At 39.3% G+C, this 27,001-nt stretch overlaps 1 protein-coding gene across 1 annotated transcript; it reads left to right on the plus strand.

The window, feature by feature from the left end:
* MEP1B (meprin A subunit beta) lies at nucleotides 1–26,297 on the plus strand. The gene is made up of 15 exons (XM_040984658.1): nucleotides 1–63; nucleotides 1,898–1,916; nucleotides 2,743–2,793; nucleotides 2,882–2,929; nucleotides 5,559–5,630; nucleotides 8,383–8,500; nucleotides 10,937–11,115; nucleotides 12,701–12,919; nucleotides 13,529–13,681; nucleotides 16,762–16,977; nucleotides 19,351–19,794; nucleotides 20,927–21,106; nucleotides 22,958–23,084; nucleotides 25,199–25,403; nucleotides 26,064–26,297. Exons 1-15 carry the CDS (start codon nucleotides 1–3, stop codon nucleotides 26,295–26,297), a joined length of 2,328 nt encoding a protein of 775 aa, XP_040840592.1.
* The last annotated feature ends 704 nt before the right edge of the window (nucleotides 26,298–27,001 follow it).

The following is a 27,001-nucleotide window of genomic DNA, read 5'->3' on the forward strand; positions in this document are numbered from 1 at the left end:
ATGGATTCATGTTACCTGCCTTGGCTTCTATTCTTTGCAGCTCCTCTTGTGACTTCAGGCTTGGTAAGGAAGCAATGCATAGAAAACAGTTGTTCTATGCATTGGGAAAATCTGGAGCAGTTGAGATTGATGATTAAAAAACAAATGTTTGTTCATGTTTTATGTTTTATAATTTTCACAATGTTAATCTACAATAGCTGTTTATTTGTGGTGAATAGGGGCTGGTAGTGTATGCTAAGAAGTAAGAAGTAGCCATCCCAGAAAGTGGATCAGAGAAGTTGGTCACAAGTTATATGTTTCTTTAGTTTAATTGTTGTGCAGTAAGTTCTTTTTGGACAAGATGGAAAACATGAGTTTTGACTCATTCTGTTTTTACTGGATGAAATATAGAATGCTGATATAATGATTTGAGACATACATGAAAAGATGAATCAATGTCATGGTGTGGGCAATATTTATTTGGATAGCATAGCATTTCTCTTAGGCTTCTTTATCAACTTAGACTAATCCTTCCACAATGACAGGTACTGTTAACCACAAACCACCCCGGTAGGTGCCTGGGGATAACAGCTGTTATATTGAGCTGATGGTCATTCCTCTGTGAGTGTACGGCTATGATATGAGGCAACCAAGGCATAAGTTAATGTCAGTAATGATGCTAGCTTTCCACCCAGTTCTTTCTCCTATCTTGCTAACACACTGAATGATTGCAGTATTTAGGTATGTAAGATGTATTTGAATACAATTATGCTTTACACTAGTGTGAAGTTATTACTGTTTACAAAGTACTTTTACATTATGTCATAAAACCTTCACAAACCCACAACAAAGGAAGTATTGACTGTATTTTATAGGTAGCCCGAGTTCCAGCAAAGTGAGTGAATGAACATTAGCAATTGGAACCCATAACACAATCCAGATCTGCTGCCTATCTCGCAAACTTTTTTTTTTTCACCAGAAAACACTAAGAAATTTAACTAAGAAATTTCCCAAGGTTTACCTAGATTTTTCACCAGGCAAGTAGTCTGAGTTTCATTCATCTATTTTTCAGAGGAAGAAATTCAATCACAAAGTATTTCTAGTTTATTTCTTAAATATTTGGTATTGTTGAGGGGTAGAATCTTGGGAGAAATATGAAAGTAGAACAAGATTTGTAAGATATTAAGTAAAACTTGTTTTAAAAATAGTTATACATTACAGCAATATTTCAACATCGTGAACATGTTGTTGGGTTTTTCAAATGCTTCTTTGTGAATTCTTTAGAAAATCATGTGTGAACAAGGACAGGCATTTGGTGTGACTGTACAGATGTGTAAAGGATGCCCATCAGAAAATGTGGGTTAAAGTTGGTTCTCTACTTTCAATCTAGTTTCCTACTGGAAGGTGGCAGATAAGCAGTTCAAGTACTTGGATCCCTGTCACCCTTGGGAGAGACCTGGATTGAGTTCATAGCTCTGGCTTCAGTCTCGCCCTAGCACTGGCTGTTGCAGGCATTGGGGAATGAATCAACAGACAGAAAAATCTCTTTTTCTCTTTGCTTTTCAAAACTTTAAATAAATAAAAAACGTAAGGAAAATCATGTTTAAAATGAACGTTTATTTGAAGGTTAGAGGTTATGCTCTGTTATATGTGTCTTGTTATGGAAGTTTCCTTATTACCTTTTATCTTCCCAGTTAGTCGAATGAGCAATTTCATTTCCTATATAAAATAAAGAGGCCATTTGTTCCAAAGTCATGTGAGTCTCCAGGTTAACTATCTTGGACATATGGCAGAAAGCCATACATAACAGTAATGGGAAAGCTACAACAATGAATGTCTACATACAAATTGATATAAAAGGGTCATTTATACATAGACATGATAATAATATATATTTTTAAATCTGTTTACCCCCCAGCCAACTCCAGAGCATTTTGGTGAGTTTATTTTTTGTGTATTTTTCTCTTTTAAAGGAAGATCATATGGAAAAAACAAGTACAGATTCCACAAAAAATGATTATGTAGATAACAGAACAACATAAGCAGCTAGGGCATGTCTAATGTTAAGCCTAACACGTAATTTCATTTGCATAATATTGCTTTAAGCTTTGATCAAACACTGAGTTTTCATTTATTGAGGGACCCTTTGCCATCTATGTGCTGGACACATGTACTCAGCAGAAAACTATGCGGTGTTAACAAGGGCTAAACCTGGTGACTGACACAGACGTCCCACACATGCTCACTGTTTTGTTTTTGCTTGTTTGTCACATCAGATAGACCTGCTAATAGAGTCCACTCCCACTTAATTGCATGCCTTGTGATCTACCCCTTTGCAGTTTAGAAGAATACCTCAAGTTCACTTTAAGTATTTTGCTTGGGAGTTCCAAGTATACTATTACAAAGGGAAAAGCACAAATGAAAATATTGAGTTGGTTTTTGCATTTATTAATGGGAAAACTTATTTCCCATCCAATTTATTCAACTAATATAATCTCCCAAATTAGGCTTACTAACACATGAGTGATCAATAGCTTATTTCTGAAATTATCTCATATTCAAGAGTTGTGGATAGGACAGATGTTACATGCAAGAGCCTGATTCATGCAAATTTTTCAATGATTTAACCAATCTATATACTTTTATTGACTCAGAATCTAGTAGTAAATTACCTGAGGTAAAAGAAATTTGCTTACTTCTGATTATATAGTTTATGAACATTTTCTCTTTTCATATTCAATGTATCTTTATTTTTTGTTTTAGTCAAGGATATAGATGGTGGAATTGACCAGGACATATTTGATATCAATGAAGGTTTGTAGAATTCTTTTTCATATATAATATATTAAATGGAGAATTTGAATGGGTTTTTGCTAATGTTAAGTTTTATATTCACTCCCAGATTTGGGACTGGATCTTTTTGAGGGAGACATCAAACTTGTTGGGGTGAGTAATATATATTATGGAAAATATATCATAATATATTCTATACGAATAACACTTATATTATATATTTATGTAATATATAACATATTTTTATCATATAGCTACACATTCATATATTTCATTTATATATTTATATATTTTATTACATATTATACAATCATGTATTATAATTCATACATCATAAATATTATGTAATATATAACATCAACACATATTATATCATATATAATAGATTTATATTATATATAATATAATGTATAAAATACATATGATATATTTATATTTTTATACTTTAACATATCATCATTATATATTATCATATATTACATATACTTATACTATATAAATATATATTTATATGACTTTATAATATATAGATTTGTTATATATGAATATATATTATGTATAATTGATACACAATAAATATAATGCATAATTATATTATGTAACACAATAATTGTATTTATATTATTGATAATGCATGACATATTTATATATATTATAGACACTATCTAATATAGCATATATAATATCTTTTATTTTATATATAATAGATGATGATATATTATATATATAATATATATGATAATAGAAAAATCTTCTATTGACCATTGCATGTTAAATACAGAGTAGCCAGGAATAACTGGATAGCAAGGATGAGGCCAACCCCACCTAGAATCACGGTGGGACATTTATTCAGTGACCATGTTGTATTTGGAGGGACTCCAGTGATAATGTCTGATCTTTCATTACTCATATTTTTATTGATTTTCCATTATTAGAGTAATATCACTTTCCCATTTTGAAATAAAACCTCACTGATTTCAATCAATTTGGATTAACATCAAGCAGACTTTATAAATGTCTGCCATGAATCAGACTATTGGCCATAAGAAATAGATTTTGTCACTTCTCCCCTGAGCTCAGCTAAGAGGAGGGTGGCCCACTAAATGTCCTCCCAAACCTGTTCATGGAGTGCTGACCCTCATAGGGGAACAGCCCTTCTGTGTAGACTAAGGGGACATATATGTTTGCTGTAACAGGCATTATTTAAAGATGTGATACAATTTATTGTCCACCAGGTTGAAAAAGATCCAAGAACCATCACTGTTGGTGCTGATTTCTGAGGCTTGCTTACAGATGTGTTTATGTTCTCATATTAGAGAGGATATATCCTTAAAACTAGAGAAGGCAATTTGACAAGCTCCACCTCGTTTAAAACAAACACACCGTTGAGGCAAGCATTGTGATACAGATTACGCTGTCACTTGCATCACCCGCGTTCCCCAATGGAGTGCCAGTTTGAGAACCAGCTTCTTCATTTGCCAATCAGCTTCCTACTAATACATCCTTGCAGTATCAGATGATGGTCCCAGTGCTTCAGTTCCTCCTACTCCAGCTTGATGGAGTTCTGGGCTTCTCTCTTTGGCCCAGCCAGCCTTAGCTGTTGTGGGCATATGGGGAGTGAAGCAAACAGATGGAACATTCTCTGTCTCTCCTCTCTCTCTCTGTTGGTCTGCCTTTCAAATAAGTAAAATGTTTTTTAAAAAGAACTGCACATTAAGACTAACCTAAATGTTTGTAAAGTACATATAGACCATTTGTTTTGCAAATTCTACTCTCCCTCAAGCACACACTCGAGTCTTTTATGTCACGTGAGGCTAAGTGTTGTTCTCCCAACCTAGCCAGGAGCACCCCCGAACGAAAGAGCAGCAGCATTGGAAATTGAGTGTTGGTCATGTCAGTTTCACCTTGGCTAGGACTTCAAAATGCCACTTCTATATTAATAACTTTAAATGCATAACTGGTCCTGTCCTTCCTCTGAGCTCCAGACTGTTGTACCTCACAGTCAGCTTTGTTAGCTCCATCTCAATGCCTATGAGATTCCAAACCTAAGGCATCCCCTGATCAGTTATCCTGACAGGTCCCACAAAGCCCTCCGCCTGCTTTTTCCTTTGTAAGCTCACTGTTCCTCCGTCACCACCATCCCATTTTCTAAATAAAATCACTCTCATTCACTTCTTCCTTTTCCTCACTTCCTGTCTAGCCTGTTAGTAAGTTCTATTATTTCTGTCTCCCAACACACTGCATACCCTAGACCTCCAATCATTCTGTGATCCTAGATCAACCTCCATTGTATTGCCAAGAGATCCCCGTTCTTAGAATAGTACTTAGTTTATTGGTGAGACAGACGTTACTGAAATATTACTCATTCTCTGTAACATGTTGTAATCCTGTGGCAAAGTTGGAAAACAGACCTAATTCATAGGTGCCCTTTTCTAATATTATTGTAAAATCCAGATTTTTGAATTTTTTCTATCACTTTCTTCTGATATGTTTTTAATCCCTAGTGCAGGAAACTAACCTATAAGTCAATATTTATAGTTAATCAATATTGATAGCTCAGTCTCCAATGATCATTTCTTTGCATGATTCCTGCGTATTTTTATCAGCAAATTAACAAAATTAGTGATTTCTTCCTAAAAGCTTTATTATACTATGATAAAATATAAAATTTAAGTGAAATGGATGAGCATTAAATTCCATGTATTTCTGGATTGACTGATTATTTTGTATGTTTTTGCCTAATCCATCTAACTATTCATCTTTCATATGTTTTTAACAGGTACAAGACAGAAATTCCATCAAAGGAGAAATATACAGATGGCCTCTTACCATTCCATATGTTCTAGAAGATAGTTTGGGTTAGTATGCTCCTTAAAGCATCTATAACTTTTGTATATTCCTGACAAGGTTTTTCAAGAACAAGGTTGCATATTTAAGGTTTTGTTTTTTCCCATTTTTGATCCATCAAAAATAAGAAAAATGGAAAACAAAAAGAGGTTAAATGATTCTGTTTGAAATATCTGCTGCATTTTGACCAACATGGAGATTAATTCCACGAACATTATATAGGTCCTACTCTGTACTGAATGCAAAGAATATAAAGTTTAGGGAGTTACTTGTTATTTTAAAGCAGTGTTTCCTGTACGTTTAGATTTTACATATGATTTCAAACAACCCAAACTAGTTAACCAAACAAAAGTTTCGGGAGTGGCATTCTTTTACCCAACATTTTATTTTACTAAGTCAAGAACAACAGCAAGAGCTTCCTTTATACTGAGTGGAAATTTTATTGTGGAAGTCAGATTGTTATAAAGGGACATTTAAAAATATTTGCTTTGTTTATATGAAAGGCATTGTTCTAGAATGAGATAGAGGGAGAGAGAGGTTTTCCATCCATAGTTCAAGCCCTAGGTGGCTGGCCAACACCAAAACCAGGAGTCTGGAACTACATCCACCTGTCCTTCTTTCTGTAAATATACAATTCCAATAAAAATAAAGCAGATCTTTTTTTTTTAAAGTTATAATTCCTTGCCTGAGTGCCAAATTTTAGGGAAGAGTCAAGAGAGAGCAGGGAATGGCGATCAGGGAAACGGAGGGATAAAATGAAGGTGGTGGTGCTAGGAACTCAATGGGATGAGTAAGAGAAAAACAGACCTGCCCCAGCGTTTGTTAACTGCCAGGGATCATCCTGGACTTGCCTTAGTTTTGGGACTCAGTGTACAATATTTACAAAATTTCACATGTTTTTCTTATTTGGCTCTCAAAGCACTTGAATGTAAGGTAGACATTATCCTTATTCACCTTTTTAAGACTTACTTATTTGTAAAAGACAGTTACAGGGACAGAGAGACAGATCTTCCATCTGCTGGTTCACTCCCTAGAAGGCTGCATTGGCTGGGGCTGGGCCAAAACCAAAGCCAGGAACCAAGTGCTTCTTCCTGGTCCCTTACATGCGTAGCAGGGGCTTAGGCACCTGGACCATCGTCTGCTTTCCCCAGGCTATTTGACAGAAATAATTGTAATGATGGATAAGATTTTCATGATTTTTTGTTTGGTAAACAAATGGTTTATGAAATGTTTTTTATAGACTGCAACTTTATATTTTATAAAATAAATGTATAGTGTGTATGTATCCAGAAGTGAAAAATATAACAGTGCCAATTGATCTTTCCTGGTGGTATAATTTCATGTTTCCTTTATTTTGGTTGTGTGTGTTTGCTAACTGTTACTTGAGTAGTATTGTAAAAGGTTTAATCCTGTGTGCCCTTTATGACTCAGGATTCTAGGGCCCTGCTTGACCTCTTCAGAGCTCTTGAGACAAAGGCATTTGATATTCACCGCCTTGAGTGCCTGCGCAATGATGACTTAAGAGGGAAGGAAATAAACATTTAACAGATGCTAATTCCTTGGATTTCACCTTGTTTAATAATTTTGTCTTCATACTATCCCTGGATTCATTTCCTCACTTAACTGACCATAACACCAAAGCGCTACAGGTTAATGAAATTAAAGATTTTATGGCCCAAGGAAGCAGGGAGGATGAGACAGAAATTGTTTGTCATACTATCTATCTGCCACCTCCTAGAAGACCACCTAGGTTCATCTCTACCAGGACCTGAGCCCATTTGTGGTGACTCTTCCACAAGCACCCCTTCTTCCCAGTCACCCACAGAGTGTCTTAGCCTGTGTTTTGTTGTTTTCATGTCTCCTCCCACTGAGTTCCAGCCCGTCCCACTCAATGGCTTCATATTTATCACCAAATGAATTGCTGCTGCCATGTTGTGAGTCCTGAAGTCATTTATGATTCTCACAAAAGGTCCCTTAAAATTAGAAAAGGCGCTTAATGTACACAGGCATACTATTATGGGATCCCCATTACCCTAGCATCTCAAAGGTTTCAGATGAAAATTGAGGTTTTAAAGGCAATAAATATGTGTCAAAGCTTCTCAAACGAAGTGTAAAATGACCTTTGGCTGTGTTTGCCTGGGATCCTATCTAAACATTTCCTGAGGTAGGTAAATTCCCTGTTTATTGATTGATAAGAGAGGCTCCAGAGAAATGTGAGATAAGACCAGGGATATCAAAAATAATTAAACACTTGGGCCTTGCGGTGTGGCCTAGTGGCTAAAATCCTCACCCTGAACGCACTGGGATCCCATATGGTCACCAGTTCTAATCCCGGCAGCTCCAATTCCCATCCAGCTCCCTGCTTGTGGCCTGGGAAAGCAGTCGAGGACGGCCCAAAGCCTTGGGACCCTGCACCTGTGTGGGAGACCTGGAGGAACCTCCTGGTTTCTGGCTCCTAGCTCCGGATTGGCACAGCACCGGTTGTTGTACTCGCTTGGAGAGTGAATCATCGGACGGAAGATCTTCCACTCTGTCTCTCTTCCTCTCTGTATATCTGACTTTGCAATAAAAAAATAAATAAATCTTTAAAAAATAATTAAGCACTTGTTATACAATACTTAATTTTTACTGAGTATCACTGAATTTCACACAAATAAAATATTAAATATTTGTGATAGGACTAACAAGATAGTGACATTTTGTATGGTGAATTGCTCAATGGTGATCACTTTGCCAAATGTGTTTTGTTTTTTTGTCTTTTAGATATAAATGCTAAGGGAGTGATCCTCGATGCCTTTGAACGCTACCGCCTAAAAACATGCATTGACTTCAAGCCTTGGGCAGGAGAAGCTAACTACATATCAGTGATCAAAGGCAGCGGGTAAGGTGACGGTATTGTCCGAGGATGCTAACAAGAACTGTTAGTCTCGGGTACTATAAAATCTCAGCAATTGCCTGACATCTTGACCTTTTAGATGTGATGGGGAATTTCCTTTGTCGTTTTCTGGAGTGTAAAAGAGAATGACTGTGATCTTTCTGGGAATAGGAATATAGAAACTTTCAACCTGTGTGTGCTCAGTTTCGTTGCAAATGTAGTTCTTTGTTAAACTTTGTTTTAAATTGGTCAAACAAACTGAAAAGAGTTAACACCATTATGGTTTTAATATTTGTTACTGTTTTAAACTTTATATGAATGAAATTGAATATCTTTTCATCTGGTTACTATTTATATTTTCCTGCTGGGCAATGGTCTTTTTTACCTTTTTAGATGAAGATTTATTTTATTTTTATTTGAAGGGCAGAGTTAAGGAGAGAAAGAAAAAGGGAGAGAATGTGTGATTTCATCCAGTGGTTCACTTCCCAAGTGGCCATACTTACGAGAGCTGAGCTGATCAAAGTCAGGAACCAGGAGCTTCTTCTGGGTCTCCCATGTGAGTGCAGGACCGAAAGAATGTGAATCGTCTTCTGCTTCTTTCCCATGCCATAACAGGGAGCTGGACTGAAAGTGAAGCAGCCAGGATAAAAACTGGCATCCCTATGGGATACTGATGCCACGGGTGGAGGCTTAACACACTATGCCAGGACACCAGTCTTGATACTTTTCATTTTAAATTATTGAACTTTTTGTTTAGTGGAGCCTATAAGAATTTGAGAATAATATAAATTAAAAGTAGACTATCCATAAAAAAGAAAAAAAAAGTGATATTTTCATACATGCCACCAAGTTCCTAACATTAGGACAAAGCTGGGTGGGATTGTCTGCTCTCTTCCATGGTGTAGTAAGCCTCAGCCTGCTGGAGACTTTTTTTAAAAATGTTTTGAGGTAAGAGTTCAGATTAATTGTTTTGCATTTGACAATCCAGTTGACCACAGACATATAATTTATTTCTGTACTTTCAGTTCTATCCAGTGGTCTGTATCAGTCCCACACTGTCTTGGTTATTATTGTTTTGTAATTAAGTTTTTTTCCTTCTATTTAATTTTATGCTACAATCTTATAGGATGACAGAGTAATTTTTTTTTAGTTTTATTTTTGATGATGTTTTCATGATTGAGAAAGATGCATACCCATGTGAACCACTGATTAGAGTGGGAAGGATTGAGGATTAGGGGAAATGGATAAGACCATTATTTCCCATTTTGTTTTTCTCCTTCAAGTATCTGGGAGAAGGAGAAAGAGAAAGGGAGAAGCTGCACCCACTATCCTAATCAAATCAGTACCTGGGGATGGGGAATGGCCACCCCATCTCATCCCAGAGTCCCCCAATGTGGAGCATGCTCTGAGGGTTCTTCTCAGATGGTTTTGACAGTTCTGAAATGCTGTTGATTTTGTTGCTCCAAGGATGAAGGAATCCTTCCAATGTCCATAGGCTAACACAGTCCACCTTGGAGTCCCCACTAGTCCAGATACTTGCTGTCAAAGCTTGGCTGGGAGAGCTGTCCAATTTGTTCTACCCTCCATCCTCTCCTATGACACTACATGTCCTCTGTAGTTCCCAACATACTGCCATATCCTGCCTTGTGCATTTGGGCATGCCATCCACTGCTCTGTGTTAGCAAGTGAGGAGGCCCACTTCTGACACATGCACTCCACAGTCAGACCACAGATGAAGTGATTCTCCTTGTGGTTGGGAGCTCTGAGTCCAGCATTTCAGTTGTGGGGTGTTCCCAAAGAACCTCGTTTGAGGTGACACCCAGACCTGACTCTTGTGTGTGCGAGGCAGTATGGGGTCTGGATCAGTCCATCACCAAGATGAGCTTACACACACAGGGCTGGTTGCAGTTGCTGGGTCAGTTCTGTCTCCAGCCCCATCTCTAATGTAAGTTAATGGATGCTGCATCCCAGCTCATCTCTGCCCACCACACAGTTGGCCCTCATGTACTGCAGTGGGAACTGCAAGTCAGTCAGAGTGACTCCCAGTTACTCTCATCAGTCCCCTGTTAGCCTAACAGTTGTCATTACTTGAGTTAAGAAGGCAGCAAGTAATTTCCCTGTAGCTCAGCTACTCTGAATGGTTCCCTCCTTTTTAGATTTTTGTGATTGGGCAGAGACACACTAAGGCTGATTGTCAAGCCTTTATAATTGCCAGGAAAAACAGGATTTGCACCTGTATTGATATTTGGTATTTGGACAGGTTCCCCAAAGAGTACCTGGTCTGGGAGGTATTTGTGGTTTATGAGAGCAACATGGGTTCTAGGAATGATGCAAGAATCTGGTTGGGTAACGTGGTGGATTGGGCAGGGGGAATACTGATCTAAAACATGAATGTACATCCTTGTAACACCTTTCCTCCTTCTCTCACCAATGCTCTTAAAGCTGCTGGTCCTATGTAGGAAACAGGCGTGTTGGGAGGCAAGAACTTTCCATTGGGGAGAACTGTGACCGAATAGCGACAGTTCAGCATGAATTCCTCCACGCTCTGGGGTTCTGGCACGAACAATCGCGTTCTGACCGGGATGACTATGTCAATATAGTTTGGGATAGAATTCTGTCAGGTACATTTTTTTTTTTTTGCTTTTATACTTTTTTTAAAAAATGTTTTTAAAAATTCTGATTATTTTCACTTTATTTGGAAGGAGGAGAGACAACAAAGAAAGAGTTGTATTGATCTTGTTCATTCCCCAAATGCCCACTACAGCCAGGTTGGGGCCAGGCCAGGTATTCTACATGAATGGCAAGGGTCCAAGTACTTGAACCATTACCTGTTGCTTCCCAGAGAGTGCAATAGCAGGAAGCTGGATGGAAAGTAGAAGAGCTGGAACTTGAATGAGACACTTCAAGTTGGGATGCAAATATCTCAAATGCTGTCTTGACCCTGTACCAAATGCCTGCCGCATGTTTTCTTACATTTATAAAGACTGAGTTTTTAATCATGTGTCCTTTTCTATTTGGATTACATGTTAATACTGAATTTTGATGTTTTAATGTCCCATTTTGTTTAACTCTAATTCTATTCGTTGAAGTACCTTCAAGTTGTTGGAGGGCTAGTGTTCCAGAACCTTAGTACTGTGAATTTGGAAACTGGTTTTAGGTTTTTCCAGAGCACCTGCTATGGTGTGCTGTCCAAAGACATGTACACAGATGTTATGTGCCCAGGAATCTGTGGCCAATTTAGTTTGGGAACTTCTAAGTTAAGCAAACTAAGCTGATATTTGTAATGCTGCACAGCAGCAAATTGAAAGGTCTGTAGAGCAAGGGAAGTGTTCGGCTTTCATCCTTGGCCTCACTCTAGGATTCGCACAGTCTTATTTTTTGGAGGAAACTTCTGTCCACATATGACAGTATGTCTTTATGATTTGAAAATCAGATCCATCTCATGCTGTCTGCAACCTTGCCCCCTCTCTAGTTACCTATGGATACAGTACTAAAAGGCTAGGTCACTTTTCTAAACACATTCGTTTTAGTCTAGTGTCTAAATCCATCTTACACATGCTGGGCTCCTACATGGATGCCAGTTTGTGTCTTGGATGCTCCACTTCCCATCCAGCTCCCTGCATGTGGCTTGGGAAAGCAGTAGAGGATGACCCAAAGCCTTGGGACCCTGTACATGTGTGGGAGACCTGGAGGAAGATCCTGGCTTTAGATTGATTCTTGCTTTAGAACCCTCCTTCTCCTTAGCAATTCTTATGGTATTAGACCAAATGCTAATGTTCCAACTTTGGGTTGTAATGGAACATTAGAAGTGTGTAATGTGCTCTTGCAAGGAAAGAATCTTGACTGAATTTGAAATGTAATATAGCAACAAGGTGGAGGAATCCACCATGGGGAGAGGGTACGGGGAGGGATTGGGGGATCCCCAGAGCCTATGAAATTGTGTCAAATAATGCAATGTAATTAATATATATATATATATATATATTAAAAATAAGTGTGTGATGTGACTGCTGGCATCACAATTCTAAGTTTGGGTAACATGTTTTGAGATAGGAAGATATGAAATACTTGAAATATGGCAGATCAGTTGTAGCAAAAATTGCTCAAGTGTATTTGAGCCTCCATTTCTAAGTTAATAATATTTTGAATGTGATAAGCTCAATTTTGTATAGCTAAGTAATTGGATATTTTTAATGTATTATTTAGGCAGAGAACACAATTTTAACATCTATGATGATGAAGTATCAGATTCTCTCAATGTCCCTTATGATTACAACTCGGTAATGCACTACAGTAAAACTGCGTTCCAGAACGGGACAGAGCCAACCATTGTAACAAGGATCTCAGACTTCGAGGATGTGATCGGCCAACGGATGGATTTCAGCGACTATGATCTCTCAAAGTTGAATCGCCTGTATAACTGCAGTATGTGATGGATTCTATAACTTTGATTTCCCTCCACTGCGGAGGGAAATCGCTGGACTGTGTCATTTGGGGTTCTCTGGAATCATAGAAGTTTAGTATGCTGGCAAAAGAAAAACAGTATAACTCCCAAGTTCCAATTGCAAATTTTTATTCTCATAAGCTCTGGTCTTGAGACTTAAACACAACATACACCTTGTAGAAATATGCTGTGGCAGATTTTTTTGAAGTTGTTATTAATTCAAATTGCACCAGCTTGGTACTCAAACCTCTTTTCAGATGAAAGGTGGTCTACACTTAATGTAAATGCGATCAAACAATCTGAACTGTAGCCTAATATTTTGAATAGTTAGGTGAGTGCAAGCTTCAAGAAACACACAATTAAGCATACTTGGGCAGGCAACTTATTCAGATCCACAGTTACTCAATCTTTTGGTTGACCTGCAGCTAAGGAGGGGTCCTGAAGTCACTGTCACCCAGAATCAGCATGGTAACCTCTTAGCATCATCCTGGCTTGTCCTAATACTCCCAAGATAGGGTCAGTGTTTGCTATATAGGTAATGTTGTATGAGAATCAATAATAGTTTTCTGTTTTATTTTTGCTGTTTGTAGCTTCTTCCCTGAGCTTTATGGACTCGTGCAGTTTTGAGCTTGAAAACGTGTGTGGCATGATCCAGGGTTCAGGAGATTCTGCTGACTGGCGCCGTGTTTCCCACGTTTCCAGTGGACCAGGAACTGATCACTCCAACATGGGCCAGTGTGAAGGTAACAAATGGGACACGGCTAGAATTTTCACTCAATGGCTCCAGCCTTTGTCCAGTTTAGGAAAGATGGAGATTGTATCTCTAATTTCTACCGGATTTATTAATGATAGTCTCTCAGGTTACTACTAGGGAATAGGCCTTGTGACTTAGAAGGATGTGGCCAATCTCTATACTTCCATTTTCTCAGTTTGTTTATCTTCCTACAATCAGTGAGGGAGTTTTTGACCATAGCCTAAGAGAATGGTACCTTCTGGAAAGATTGTCATCTTAGGGGTAACCATGTTCCCAGTAGCTCACAAGACACAAGAGCCTCCCAATGAACAGCTCTAGGTGAAGAATTATTCACTTTCAGAATTCTGGTAGATTGTGATTACACATTCCTGCTACAAAAATAGACAAAATGAAGGTAGAAAGGACAGTTAATTGAATTTTTCTTCAGATTCATACTATTCCTCATTTTAATTTTGCTTTGAATTAGGTAGTGATTTGGCCACAAGTACCGTACCACTTTTTAAATTTTGTTTCTTCACTTATGGTAGCATGTGTATAAAGGTTTCATAGCTCAAATAATCCAGATGGGGACTGAGATCTTTGATGATGAAAATTTACTTTATTTAATTTTATTTTTCCTGTTTCAATACATGTGTATTTGATTATTCATTTTTGGTTTATAAAAAAATCAATTTTTATCAAAATTTAAAAATTTTCATTTTTCTGAAGGGTAGAGACATCATCTAATTCTGATCATCTGCAAAGGCCCTGCCTCAAAATTCCATTAGCATGTGAACCTGAGGGTTTCATTTCTGAATCAGAAACTTTGGGGTACCTATTCAAAGCATGGCACCTGCTTACTGTGGAAATTAAGCAAATATTTTAAATCAAATAGATTTCATATACACACAACTCAGAGTTACTAATTCTGCCTTCTTTAGAGGTGATTTAAGAGATGGGGGTACCCTAGTAATGGATGCAAAGGACTAGGAGGAATCTCTGAAGTCATCACGTCTAATTATTCCCAATATTAGGAATATAATTTCAGTATCAAAAAGGGACCTTGACTGTTTGCTTTGCCTCCCTTTCTCTTCCCTTTCCCTTCTTTTCCTAAACTTTCTTTTCCCTTCTCTTCTATTTTTCTTTTTTTAAAGAGCAGAGTGACTCAGAGACAGAGAGAGAGAGATATATCATTCATTTACCAGTTTATTTCCACAAATAGCCACAATGGCCAGGGCTGAGTCACACAGAAACCAAGAGACAAGAACTCCATTCTGGTCTCCAACATGGGTGGCAGGGGCCCATGTATTTGGGACATCATCTGCTGCTTTTTCAACATATTAGCAAGACCTGGATTGGAAGCAAGCCAGCCAGGCCTTGAACTGGAACTCCAATATAGGATGATAGAATGGCAAGCAGTCATCTAGGCTGCTGCAGCACAGTGCTGGTCTTCTAATATCTTCTGAAATTTAAGTTATTTTCATTTTGGCAGTAAAGCAAAAATGACTTAGAAAATGTTTTTAAAATTGAGAAGGGTGCTGGCACAGTGCTTCATCTAACTAATCCTCTGCCTGCAATGCCAGCATCCCATATGGGCACCAGTTTGTGTCCTGTGTTCCACTTCTGATCCAGCAGACTTCCTTGGCCCCCTGCATCCATGTGGGAGACGCAGAGGAAGCTTGTGACTTCTGATTGGTTCATCTTTGGCCACTGTGGCCATGTGGAGAGTGAGTCAGCAGATGGAAGAGCTCTGTCGCCTCTTTCTGTAAAACCAGCCTTAAAAAATAAACCTTAAAAAAAAAATCTAAGAGGTGGTATGTATTTGGTGTTTTCATTAGATGCTGCTTGGAATATCCACTCTGCATATTCCATGTCAGGGTTCAAGTTTTGGCTCCACTTCCGATTCCAGTTTCCTGCTAATGTGCTTCATGGAAGGCAGCATGTGATGGCTCAAGTATTGGGGTTCCTGGCACACATACGGGAGACCTGAACTGAATTTTGAGTTTGTGACTTTGACCTGGCTCTGCTCTAGTTGTTGCAGGGCTGGGTGTGTGTGTCCCAACTGCTGGATGACCTCTTTCCTTGGCTCTGTCTCTCTGCTTTTCAAATACATAAAAATGTTTAAGGTTTTAAAAATGGGCAAGACTTCACCTTTAATTAGACTGTATCACTCTACACATAAAAAGATTTCATACCCTCCTGCTGAATTAATTTATATTTGACTATTTTTAAACTCATGGGGGCAGATAACGTGGTAGCATTTACCAGTAGTAGTTGCTTCCAGTGGTTACTGGACCAGGATTGTGAACAGTTGAAAACTCTTTCTTGAAGAGTCTCCTTTTTTTGTCCTCTGTTTATGCACATCCTGAAGTCTCACACTGGATTTATTTGAAAGGCAAAGGCACAGACACACACACACACACACACACACACACACACACGTGGAGGAAACAGAGAATGGCAGAAAGAGTTCCTGTTTGCCATTTCACTGCCCAAATGCCTGCTCAGGCTGAGGGACCGGGCTGAATCTAGAGCTGAGGGATCAAGAACTCAATCTAGTTCTACAAGGTGGCAGAACATCAACTTCTTGAGCCATCACCTGCTGCTTTCCAGGGTCTGCATTGGTGGTGGGCTGGATGGAATAAGCCCTGGAGTTTGGAACTGAACTGAGTCACTCCCAAGACATTGCAACTGGCACTTAGCTACTGTGCCAAAGACTAGATTGGAAGCAGACTGTCAGTCCTTAAACTGAGACTCCAATATAGGATGGTAGAGTAGCAAGGTAATTTTAAAAAATTAGCACTTGATACTAAAACTTGCTCTATAAAGTTCATAGAAATCAAGGTAAATAAGGATTAGCTTGCTCCCCCAAAACTACTACTGGAAGTAAATATTTTCTAAATAATAGAGAGGCTTCATTTTATTCTATTATGCAGGTAGCTAGCTTTTCCAAGCACCAGTTATTTGTGGATTCCCACCTTGTGATTTGTATCTCAATGCTCATTATATCTCATGCAAAGAAACTCTCACCACCTTCCTAGACCCAGTGTCTGTTTTTTCTCTCAATTCTACTTCTTGTTCCCTTAACAGATTCTGGCTTTTTCATGCATTTTGACACCAGCTCTGTAAATGTGGGAGCCACAGCAATTCTGGAAAGTAGAACTCTCTACCCAAAAAGAGGATTTCAGTGCTTGCAATTCTTTTTATACAACAGCGGAAGTGAAGATGACCAACTGAATATCTACGTCAGGGAATATTCTACAGGCAATGTGAATGGTAGTTTAACCCTTGTGGAAGAAATAAAAGGTACAAGATTAACATTCAATTGACATTTTTATTGTTTGAGTTCAGAATTAAGTGGTCTTAACTTTTTTTTTTTTGTGGAACAAGTTACAATCAAGGAGATAGGAACTCTGTATTCACTGTTTTGCAGCTAGACCTCCATCCTGTTTTAGGGCCTGGATCCTTTGTTTCCCATGCCATCTGACACTTGATGAAGGAACTGGAGCTCGGTCTCTGACCTCATAGAGCTCAGCTTGTCAAGTAGTAAAAACAAAAAGTGAACTAGCTTAAGCAAAAAGGGGAGGCTTATTGGCTCAATGCCATTCAACTATAGAGCAGAGGATAGAGGGGCTCTTATCTCAGAATCACCTTGTCAATATAGAATAGTCTTCTGGCTAAAGATTGTTCAACTTACCTCTTAATATGATGTTAGGCTGGAAAAAGGACTATTCATTTATTTTCCAGCTTAAAAAATTTATAGGGCCCGGCGCGGTGGCGCAAGTGGTTAAAGGTCCTCGCCTTGCACCCCCGGGATCCCATATGGGCGCCGGTTCTAATCCCGGCAGCCCCGCTTCCCTTCCAGCTCCCTGCCTGTGGCCTGGGAAGGCAGTCGAGGACGGCCCAAAGCTTTGGGAACCTGCACCCGCGTGGGAGACCCGGAAGAGGCTCCTGGCTTCGGATCGGCATAGTATCGGCCCGTTGCGCTCACTTGGGGAGTGAATCATCGGACGGAAGATCTTCCTCTCTGTCTCTCCTCTCTGTATATCTGCCTTTCCAATGAAAAAATAATAAAAATAAATCTTTAAAAAAAAATAAATTTATATATGCACTATATACATATATATATATATACATATGCCATGGAGATTTGTGATCATTATGATTTGAGTTAAATGCAATTTGAGAACAATTCCTGAGTAGGGAGTGAACACCCACCTTTCATATCAATTTCATGTCAGAGAGGTGGGCCATCATGGTCACCAGCTAAAGCAGGTGGTGGAGAAAGAAGCACACTTCTTTGGGAATTGTGGTCTGTTAAATAGACTATTGCATGCTCTGGATGAATAAGTTGAGTAAAATGTATTATAAAATGGATCCATCATACTCTTTCCCCCTCTTTCTAATAATGAGAAACAATCTGAGATTTTTGTTTGTGAACACCTATGAACAGTAGGATTCTTCATCTAAGACTATATACATATTTAGTATATGTATATGCTCACACACATATATAGTCATATAAATAGTATATCTGCATATAAGATATCCTACATGTTTATATACTTCATGAACTATATATGTCAAATATATAGAAACATCACATAAGCCATATATAGCAATAAAAACTTTGTGTACTATTTGTTAGGTTATACACTAATATAAAATTCATATCTATATATCATTGTGCAGGTTTAGAAGAAGGATCTTTCCATTAGTAATGTGTGGCCTATTATTGATTGATTGATGATACCATGAAAGGCACTGAAGAAACTTTCTTAGATGTCCAGGACTTAAACTGATGCTACTGATAACAGGGTAGAGCTCTCATGCAAGCAAGGTTCTTCTTGTAAAATCTAGACTTCTTGTTAAATCTGGACAATAGCATTTTTTCTGTAAATTGGAAATTTCTTGTTATTCCCAAGCAATTGTGTTTTGCATTAAATACCCATATAGCTAAGTTTTAAATTTTTGGGTTAGCAACTAGCTTTACTTGAATTCCTCAGCTCTTGTCTATCAAAGGCTTTCTGAAGATTTTTAGCTCACTTCCTAGTTGAGTATGTGCTGTAAGAAAGTAAGGTGATATCTCTTGAGAAAGGTCTCAAGGGATGAACAAATTGAGATCATGGTGATGAAGAAGAACAGATTTTGGACAATGAAAGTTGTACCAAGTATCAGATAAGTACATATAATGTTGAGTTCCTGGTTAATGCTTTATAAAAAGTAGAGAATAAGGGCTTCCTAGAGTTTGGGAGCTTCCTAGTTTTGATTTCAGAAAGTTGTTTGAAAATTTGGGTATAAAGAATGTATTCCAATCAAACTATAAATATGCTTATGAAGATTTGGTGGGTATCACAAGAAAGTTGGATATAGATGGGTGTTAGAATATTCAGTTTGTAAGTAGAACATGGAGTCTTTATGAGTTAGCCTGTAGTTCATTCATATATCGTTGGGAGAGGGTGAGCTCTCTGAGAAATCACTAGGCAAGAATTCAGGTATCGTGGAGAACAGCAGAAATGCCAAAGGATGAAAAAAAAAACCATACCCTGGACCATTTCCTGGAGGAATCAGTAGCTTTGGGGTGATCACTTACCTATCGGGGTTAGAACTCTAATGTTGATTTGCATAAGACTCATAGTACTTTGTCTTCTTTGAAATAACGTAGTGACTCTTTTGCAGAAATACCCACTGGGAGCTGGCAACTTTACCATGTAACATTGAATGTGGCCAACACATTTAGAGTGGTGTTTGAAGGACGCAGAGGCTCTGGTGCATCGGCAGGTGGTCTGTCTATTGATGACATCAATCTTTCAGAAACACGATGCCCTCATCATGTCTGGCACATCAGAGATTTCACGCAGTACATTGGCAACTCTAATGGAAGTCTGTATAGTCCTCCATTTTATTCTCCTAAAGGTTATGCTTATCAGGTGCTTTTGGATTTAAGTTCTTCAGCCAATGTGGGGATATATTTCCACTTGATCTCTGGAGCCAATGATGATCACTTACAGTGGCCATGCCCTTGGCAACAAGCCACAATGACATTTATGGATCAAAATCCTGATATTCTACAGCGTATGTCCAACCAGCGGAGCATAACAACAGACCCATTTATGACCATCGGTTCGTGACTCATTTTCTTTATTGCTCAGATACGATTATTACTGTAGGAAGAACAGGCAACTTGGGAACAAAGGTTTCATGGTGAACTAGGGAAGTTTGAACCCTGAATTCTAAGCAAGAAAAATATTTATGGGAAAGGTTTTGATGATTGAGGACAGAGACTCCAACAGAGAAGATACTGACTGTATTACTGGGCATTGATGAGGTGATGCTAGTCTAAGGTCCTAAGTTCAAGGCTTGCTTTTTATTAGTTTTGTGATTTTGAGAGAATCATATTTTGGAATACTAGGGTTATTAGTTGTAAAACTGGCGCAGTAATAATAATCCTATAGATTTGTTATGAGACGTAGTACTGATGAACACGAAAGTTTGTAAGAGTTCATGTGCTAAGAGTGTTGAAAGCAATCAGTTATTGGAATGGAGATGAAATTTGATCAGAAGGAAGATGTTGGGCAGGTGCATTGGAGTGCTGGCGGGAAGGATGTAGGAATAGTCTACAACCTCTAATTAAAGAGTTCGGGAGGACAGATGGTATAGAAAAATAACTTGGTCTTATAGGATAAAGATAATTGTCACTAAAGAAATTAACAGAACTTGACAATCAGAATGTATTAACTCTCCCCCAGCCTGAACATGGCTCAGGGTTAGTAGGTTACCATCTTTTCCTAGAGTTTATGCTTCTTGCTTTCTACTCCTGAACAACTTGTTTCTATTACATAATAATTTAGTTAATGAGACAAATGGTCCCTTAGCAACACATTGCTTTAACTCAGTTAAAAGAACTATCTGTAACTCAGAAACCGTGAAGGAAAAGTTGTAATACGTAGGAGTGTTTCCATATTGCCCAGTAAATATCGAAATACTATATCTCTCCTAGAAAACCCGGGGAACTATGGGTATCTCTCCCCTTATATACAGCTGTGTGCTCCTCCCTGCCAAACAATCTCATTTCCTTTAAGACAGTAGAAATGAGCAAGCCCCGGTGATTTGCCAGGGACTACATCACAGGTCAATAATAGCACTTAATTATTTTGAGCTCTACCCTAGTTGTGTTTCACATTGTCAGTTTTTCCCACCATCCAAAGTTATGATGACGCTAAACACAATCTGCTACTATAAATTTAATTTTCAGGTGATGGAAACTATTTGTGGGACAGGCCCTCCAGAGTGGGACAAGTGGTGGTTTTCCCTAATGGAACACAGTATAGCAGAAGTGCAGGCTATGGAACCAGTGCCTTCATAACCTATGGCAGACTGAGAAGCCGAGATTTCCTAAAAGGAGATGATGCTTTTATTCTACTGACGGTGGAAGGTATGTCAATAAAAATAGTTCTGGTTAAGCTATTTTTGTTACTTGTACAGCTAGTAATTGTTTACTGTGTTCTTCTGGCCTTCATTTTTAGGTATATTATAAAAGATGTGGGAAGAAATAGGCATGAATAGGTTTTCTTTTGGTATGAAGCACTAACAATATGACAAAATTTAATTTAAAATAATGAGGGTCCCAGGATAAATGATTTAGTTGCCAACCATTGGAGCAGTTGTGGAAACTTTCAAACTGAGAAAGCTCTTCTGAAATAAGTTTAAGTGCATCTGTTCCACTCTAGATTATACTCCAAAATTCTAGAAATAAAGATAGCTCACAACCATGTACTTAACTAGAAATGGGCTGTCTTATTAATCTTTCAGAAATAGACATTCAAGTACACATACAAAGATGTACAATATATGAATGCAGACATAAATACATAAAATATAGACAGTAATAACATGGACCTAGTCTGCTGCCTTTTAGAATTTCCTTCTCATGGCAGCCAATGAGCATAGCTTCTAGAACTCTGGTAGCTTCTATGTAGTATGTAGTAGGATTTTAACTCACTTACTATTAGAAACCCACGTGCATGTTGTTAAATTATATTCTTCTTTGCAATGAAAGTAGAAAAAACACTGAAAGTTTTACTTCAGTGTCCATTAGAGTAAATCCAGATAACATTTCTTGGGAAAAATAGTCAGGAGTAACTTCAAACAAGAGAAAAAAAGATGCATTTATTTTTGTATTTCTAAATTGACAGCTGTAATTGGATTTCTTTATGGACTATCATATGATGTTTCAAGGCACATACACATTGTATAATGTTCAAATCAGGACAGCACACCTATTTCCTCAAACATTTATCATTTCTTTGTGGTGAGAACATTTGAAATTCTTTCCTTTACCTTTTTGAAGTATGAAGTTACACTACCTATGGTCACTCTACAGTGCGCAAGAACATGAAGCTGCTTTATCTTATCTAGCTCTAACTTCATCCCCATTCACCAATGTTTCTCCATTCTTCCCTCTCCTCTGCTTTCCCCACTTGCTCGTCACCACTATTCTATCATCTCTTTTATGAGATCAATTTTCTTAGATTCACATATGAGTGACATCATTCAGAGTTTGTCTGGGCCCAGTTTATTTAATTTAATATAAGCCCATTGGGTCCATCTCCATTATCCCAAGTGACGTGATTTCATTCTTTTTATGAATGAAGAGTATTTCATTGTGTATAGATATTTAAATTGCATTTTCTTTATCTGGTCTTCAGCTGATAGACAGCTAAGATGGATTCCATTTCTTGGCTATTGTGAATGGTGCTGCAAAAACATGTAATTTCTCTTTTATATGCTGATTTTATTTCTCTTGAACATGAGAGAAAACATTTTATGCAGAAGAAAAATGTTACATATTTATTAATTCTCTTAGAACCCACTTTGATCAGAAGCAACAAAAACATTGTTGAGAGCTTCACACTTGTCAGATAGCAAGCGTCTTGCTCAAAATCTCCACCAAATTGCTGCTCTAAGCAAGAGACCCATGACCTTCAGTAAGATCCTTAACTAATGTACACTTTTGAGCTTTAGATCCCTTCAGGCCTTTAAGAATCAGGGATTCTGCCCCTTCAGAGCTACAACAACCTGAGGCAGAATGTGATTATGTTGTAGCCTCAGCAAGTGGCTCCAGTTGCCTTTGCCCTGCTTGAAATTCCACTGCCTGTTGGATGCTGCAGGACTGCGCTTCAAGGTCACCTGAATTTCTTATGAGCCTGAAACATGAACACTGTTTAAACTTGGAAACAAAAGCAAAGGCTGATTTCTATTCATGTGTTCCTCTTTCCCTTCTTAGATATTTCTCATCTCAATTCCACACAAACTGAGCCAAATCCAACCTCTACCACTGATGACCTCTGCGCAAAATTCACCTGTGAGAATGATGGTCTCTGCACTGTCAAAGAAGGCAAAGCTGAGTGCAGGTAAGAGGTCACACACAAATTGTCCCTCACTCCTTTGTTAGGAGTTTTATTCCTAGGAGCGGTGTGTGGTGCAGTTGATTGAGCCACTGCCTGCAGTGTTAGATGCCTGCTTGAGTCCTGGCTGCTGTACTTCCAAACCATTTATACCCCAGGAAAAGAGCAGAAGATGGCCCAATTATTTGGAACTCTCACACCACATGAGAGATCTGGATGGAACTCCAGGCTAATGCTTCAGCTTGGCCCACTCCTAATGGGAAGTGAACAAATGGCTGGAACTGAGCTGATCTGAAGTCAGGAGCCAGGAGCTTCTTAAAGTCACCCATGTGATTGCAGGGTCTCAAGGACTTGGTCCATCCTCTGATGCTTTCCTGCACCATCAGCAGAGAGCTGGATGGGAAAGTGGAGTAGCCAGGATATGAACCAGTACCCAAATGGGGATGTCAATGCCACAGAGCAGAGGATTGGCCTGTGTGCCACCACACTGGCCCTGAATGTTTGTTTTTGTTCTTGAAGATTTATTTATTTCAGACCCGGCATGATAGCCAAGTGGCTAAATCCTTACCTTGCAAGCATCAGGATCCCATATGGGCACCAGGTTTATTTGTTTGTTTGTTTGTTTGTTTATCTGAAAGAGTTACAGGGAAAAGGGGAGAAGCAGAAAGATCTTCCATCTACTCACCCATGTGGCCACAAAGGCCAGGCCAAAGCCATACAGCTCCTGTGCTGTTTTTTTTTAGATCGTTAGGATGCAGGTGGATTGCTCAGCAGCTGGGATATGAAGTGGCTAGCATCACCTGTGGTGACTTTACCTGCTACACCACAATGGAGTCTAGTTGTTAAGTTACTGTTTGGGACACTCCCATTTATAGTACCTGGTTCCAGGTCTGGCTTTTCCACTTCTGATCCAGCTTCCTGCTAATGTGCACCTTGGGAAGCAATAGGAAATGGTGGTAGTACCTGGAGCCCTACCTTAAGTTCTCAGTGTGAGACATAAACATGCTGAGTTCCATGCTCCTGGCTTTGGCCTGGTCCATCCCTGGGTATTGAGGTTGTTTTGGCAGGGAACCAGTGGATGGAAGATGTCATTGCTTTTTAAATAGAATTAAAATAAATATTTTTAAAAATCAAAACATTATTTCTTGTGTGCTTTAAGATTGGGCTTCAGCTGGGCTTCTTTTTTGAGAAATCCCAATGTATTTGATATAGTACAATCTCCAAGAATGAGGATGCTCCTAAGCGTGGATGTCACTGAGCGAAACTATGAGACAGAGAGCTGAAAGTCTTGCTTAAAAAGTCTTGCCTCTTGGGCCCGGCGTGATGGCGCAAGTGGTTAAAGTCCTCGCCTTGCACGCCCGGGATCCCATATGGGCGCCGGTTCTAATCCCGGCAGCCCCGCTTCCCTTCCAGCTTCCTGCCTGTGGCCCAGGAAGGCAGTCGAGGACGGCCCAAGGCTTTGGGACCCTGCACCCGCGTGGGAGACCCGGAAGAGGCTCCTGCCCTCAGATTGGCACAGCTCCAGCCATTGCGGCTGCTTGGGGAGTGAATCATTGGATGGAAGATCTTCCTCTCTGTCTCTCCTCTCTGTATATCCGCCTTTCCAATAAAAAAATAATAAAAATAAATCTTTTAAAAAAAAAATGCTGCCTCCAGCTCCAGATGGCCTGGGTTCAAATCGAAGTGAACCTGTCTCTCAGTTTCCTCGAAACAAGAATGATGACAGTACTGCCTCCTGGGCCAACTTGGAGGGTTAAACGAATTAAGCACGTGTAAATAGCTTAGCACAGAAAAGACGCAAGTTCTGAGAAGGTCTTGGCCAATGTGTAAAGTCAGAAGGTGGAAAACTAAACTTTTTCTTCTACCTTTGCTCCCTCTCTTTCCTACTTTGCAGTTGCTATTCTGTAATCAGATTCAAAGTGATTCTTCTATTTTTCCTTTCCATTTTCCCCTATGATATCAGTTTAACAGTCTCCCTTGGTCTAGAGTTGGATGGACCAGTCGCATGTGTCAATGACTAAGGGGTGATCACACAGACCAAAGGTGATCAACACCTTTAGTGATAATAATTTCCAAAGTTCAGTCAGTTTGGAACTCTGAGCCATGTTCTCCCTGTGTAGGTGTCCATCAGGGGAGAACTGGTGGTACATGGGCGAAAGGTGTGAAAAGAGGGGTTCAACCCGAGACACCGTTGTCATTGCTGCCTCCTCCACTGCCGCTGTGTTTGCCGTAATGCTAATCATCACCCTTGTCAGTGTCTACTGCACCAGGCAGAGGTATCGTGAGAAGACAAGTTCAAACACACAAGATAGCACTCTGCAAACTGTAAGTTGAGTCTGAAATTTGTTTATGCAAAACCTATTGATGAAACCATTGGGAGAGAAATCAGGACCTTTTTGATGTTGCTTTTCTCCCCTAGCATCTCTTTGTTTCGTGTGCTGGAACAACTGATTTGTGACTGTTTTTTTCCTGTTACCTGTATAAATCAATGATTCTTAAATGGGATTCCATGGAGGCATCCCAGGACAGTTCATTATCCTCCCGGAAGCAGATCCCAAATTTGATGCAGTTGTTTGCTTTTGTTTCTGGAATGTGGATAATCTATGAGCACAACTGATTTTTCCAGAAGTTTCCAACCTCCCTGATAAAAGGGGGAGGTGGTCTGTATTTATTTGAAATGTGTTAGAACAGTGGTTGAGGTCAGGCCTGTAGGGATGGGTTTAAATGTGGCTGGAGAAACTTTCCATTAAAGAATGTTCTATCTCTGATTTTATATAGAACTACTCTAAAGCAAGATTTTCAAATTAAAGGTTAGCAGGGATGGGGAATATCTGGCACCTGGGCCGTGTAAGGTCAACAAAATCATTTGTTCTGGTTCTTGCCAAGGCAACCACATATTTGAGATTCAATAACTCTATAGCAGACTTAAATTTTAAGCTGATTATTCTGTGTGGTCTATGAATGATGTCAGAAATATCTAAATAGCCTTTGGCAGAGAAGAAGATTCACATCTGCTTGCCTCAGGAAACCTGTAAGATGGTGATAGGCTCTCGATGCCACCTGAGCTCAGGCCAGGCCCCAGGAGAAGCAGTCTGCAATGAGTGGGAGTCGCATGTTTCCAGCTCCGATGAGCGAAGGCAGCTGGCCTGGGCTGTGGTGCAGGTGCAGCCAAAGCCTCAGCCCATCTGTCAGGGAACTCTGGAACCAGTGCAGCTCTAACGTGTCCTGAGAGGGGAAAGGGCCAAACCCCTGTGTTCTCCAGCCTTCTGACTGCAGCTGCTCTCAAGCAGGGAGCAGGTAGTTGGGGAAGGCAGTGGCTTTTGGTTGGGGACATTCCTTGCTTAAAAGCACTATTTTCTTTCAACTTAGTTTTTTATTTATTTCAAAGGCAAAATTCATAAGAGAGAGAGAAAGAGATGTCCAACTGGTTCACTCCCAAATGGCCACAATGGCTGGGAGTATACAGACTGAAGAAATTAGGAGCCTGGAGCCTCTTCTGAATTTGCTATATAGGTGCAGGTCTTAAAGCACTTGATTCATCCTATGTTTCTTTCCCAAGTGAATTAGCAGGATCAAAAGCTGGATTAAGGGCCCAGTGCTGTGGCCTAGCAGCTAAAATCCTCATCTTGAATGCACGGGATCCCATATGGGCACCGGTTCTAATCCCGGCAGCCCCACTTCCCATCTAGCTCCCTGCTTGTGACCTGGGAAAGCAGTTAAGGATGGCCCAAAGCTTTGGGACCCTGCACCCATGTGGGAGACCTGGAAGACGCTCTGGGTTCCTCATTTCATATTGGCTCAGTTCCCCACTTGGGGAATGAATCAATAGACAGAAGATCTTTCTGTGTCTCCTCCTCTCTGTATATCTGACTTTGCGATAAAAATAAAGTAAATCTTCAAAAATAAAAAAGCTGGATCAAAAG

Source organism: Ochotona curzoniae, unplaced genomic scaffold (assembly GCF_017591425.1).
Source record: "Ochotona curzoniae isolate NIBS_2020 unplaced genomic scaffold, NIBS_Ocur_1.0 contig_43, whole genome shotgun sequence".
In the NCBI taxonomy this organism is placed as follows: Eukaryota; Metazoa; Chordata; class Mammalia; order Lagomorpha; family Ochotonidae; genus Ochotona; species Ochotona curzoniae.

Bases quoted from the DNA above. Each gene is read 5' to 3' on its own strand.
- MEP1B (XM_040984658.1), top strand. From the start codon at position 1: ATGGATTCATGTTACCTGCCTTGGCTTCTATTCTTTGCAGCTCCTCTT. The intron at 11,116-12,700 runs GTACATTTTTTT...TGTATTATTTAG, and splicing joins TTGGGATAGAATTCTGTCAG to GCAGAGAACACAATTTTAAC. The intron at 13,682-16,761 runs GTAACAAATGGG...TTCCCTTAACAG, and splicing joins CAACATGGGCCAGTGTGAAG to ATTCTGGCTTTTTCATGCAT.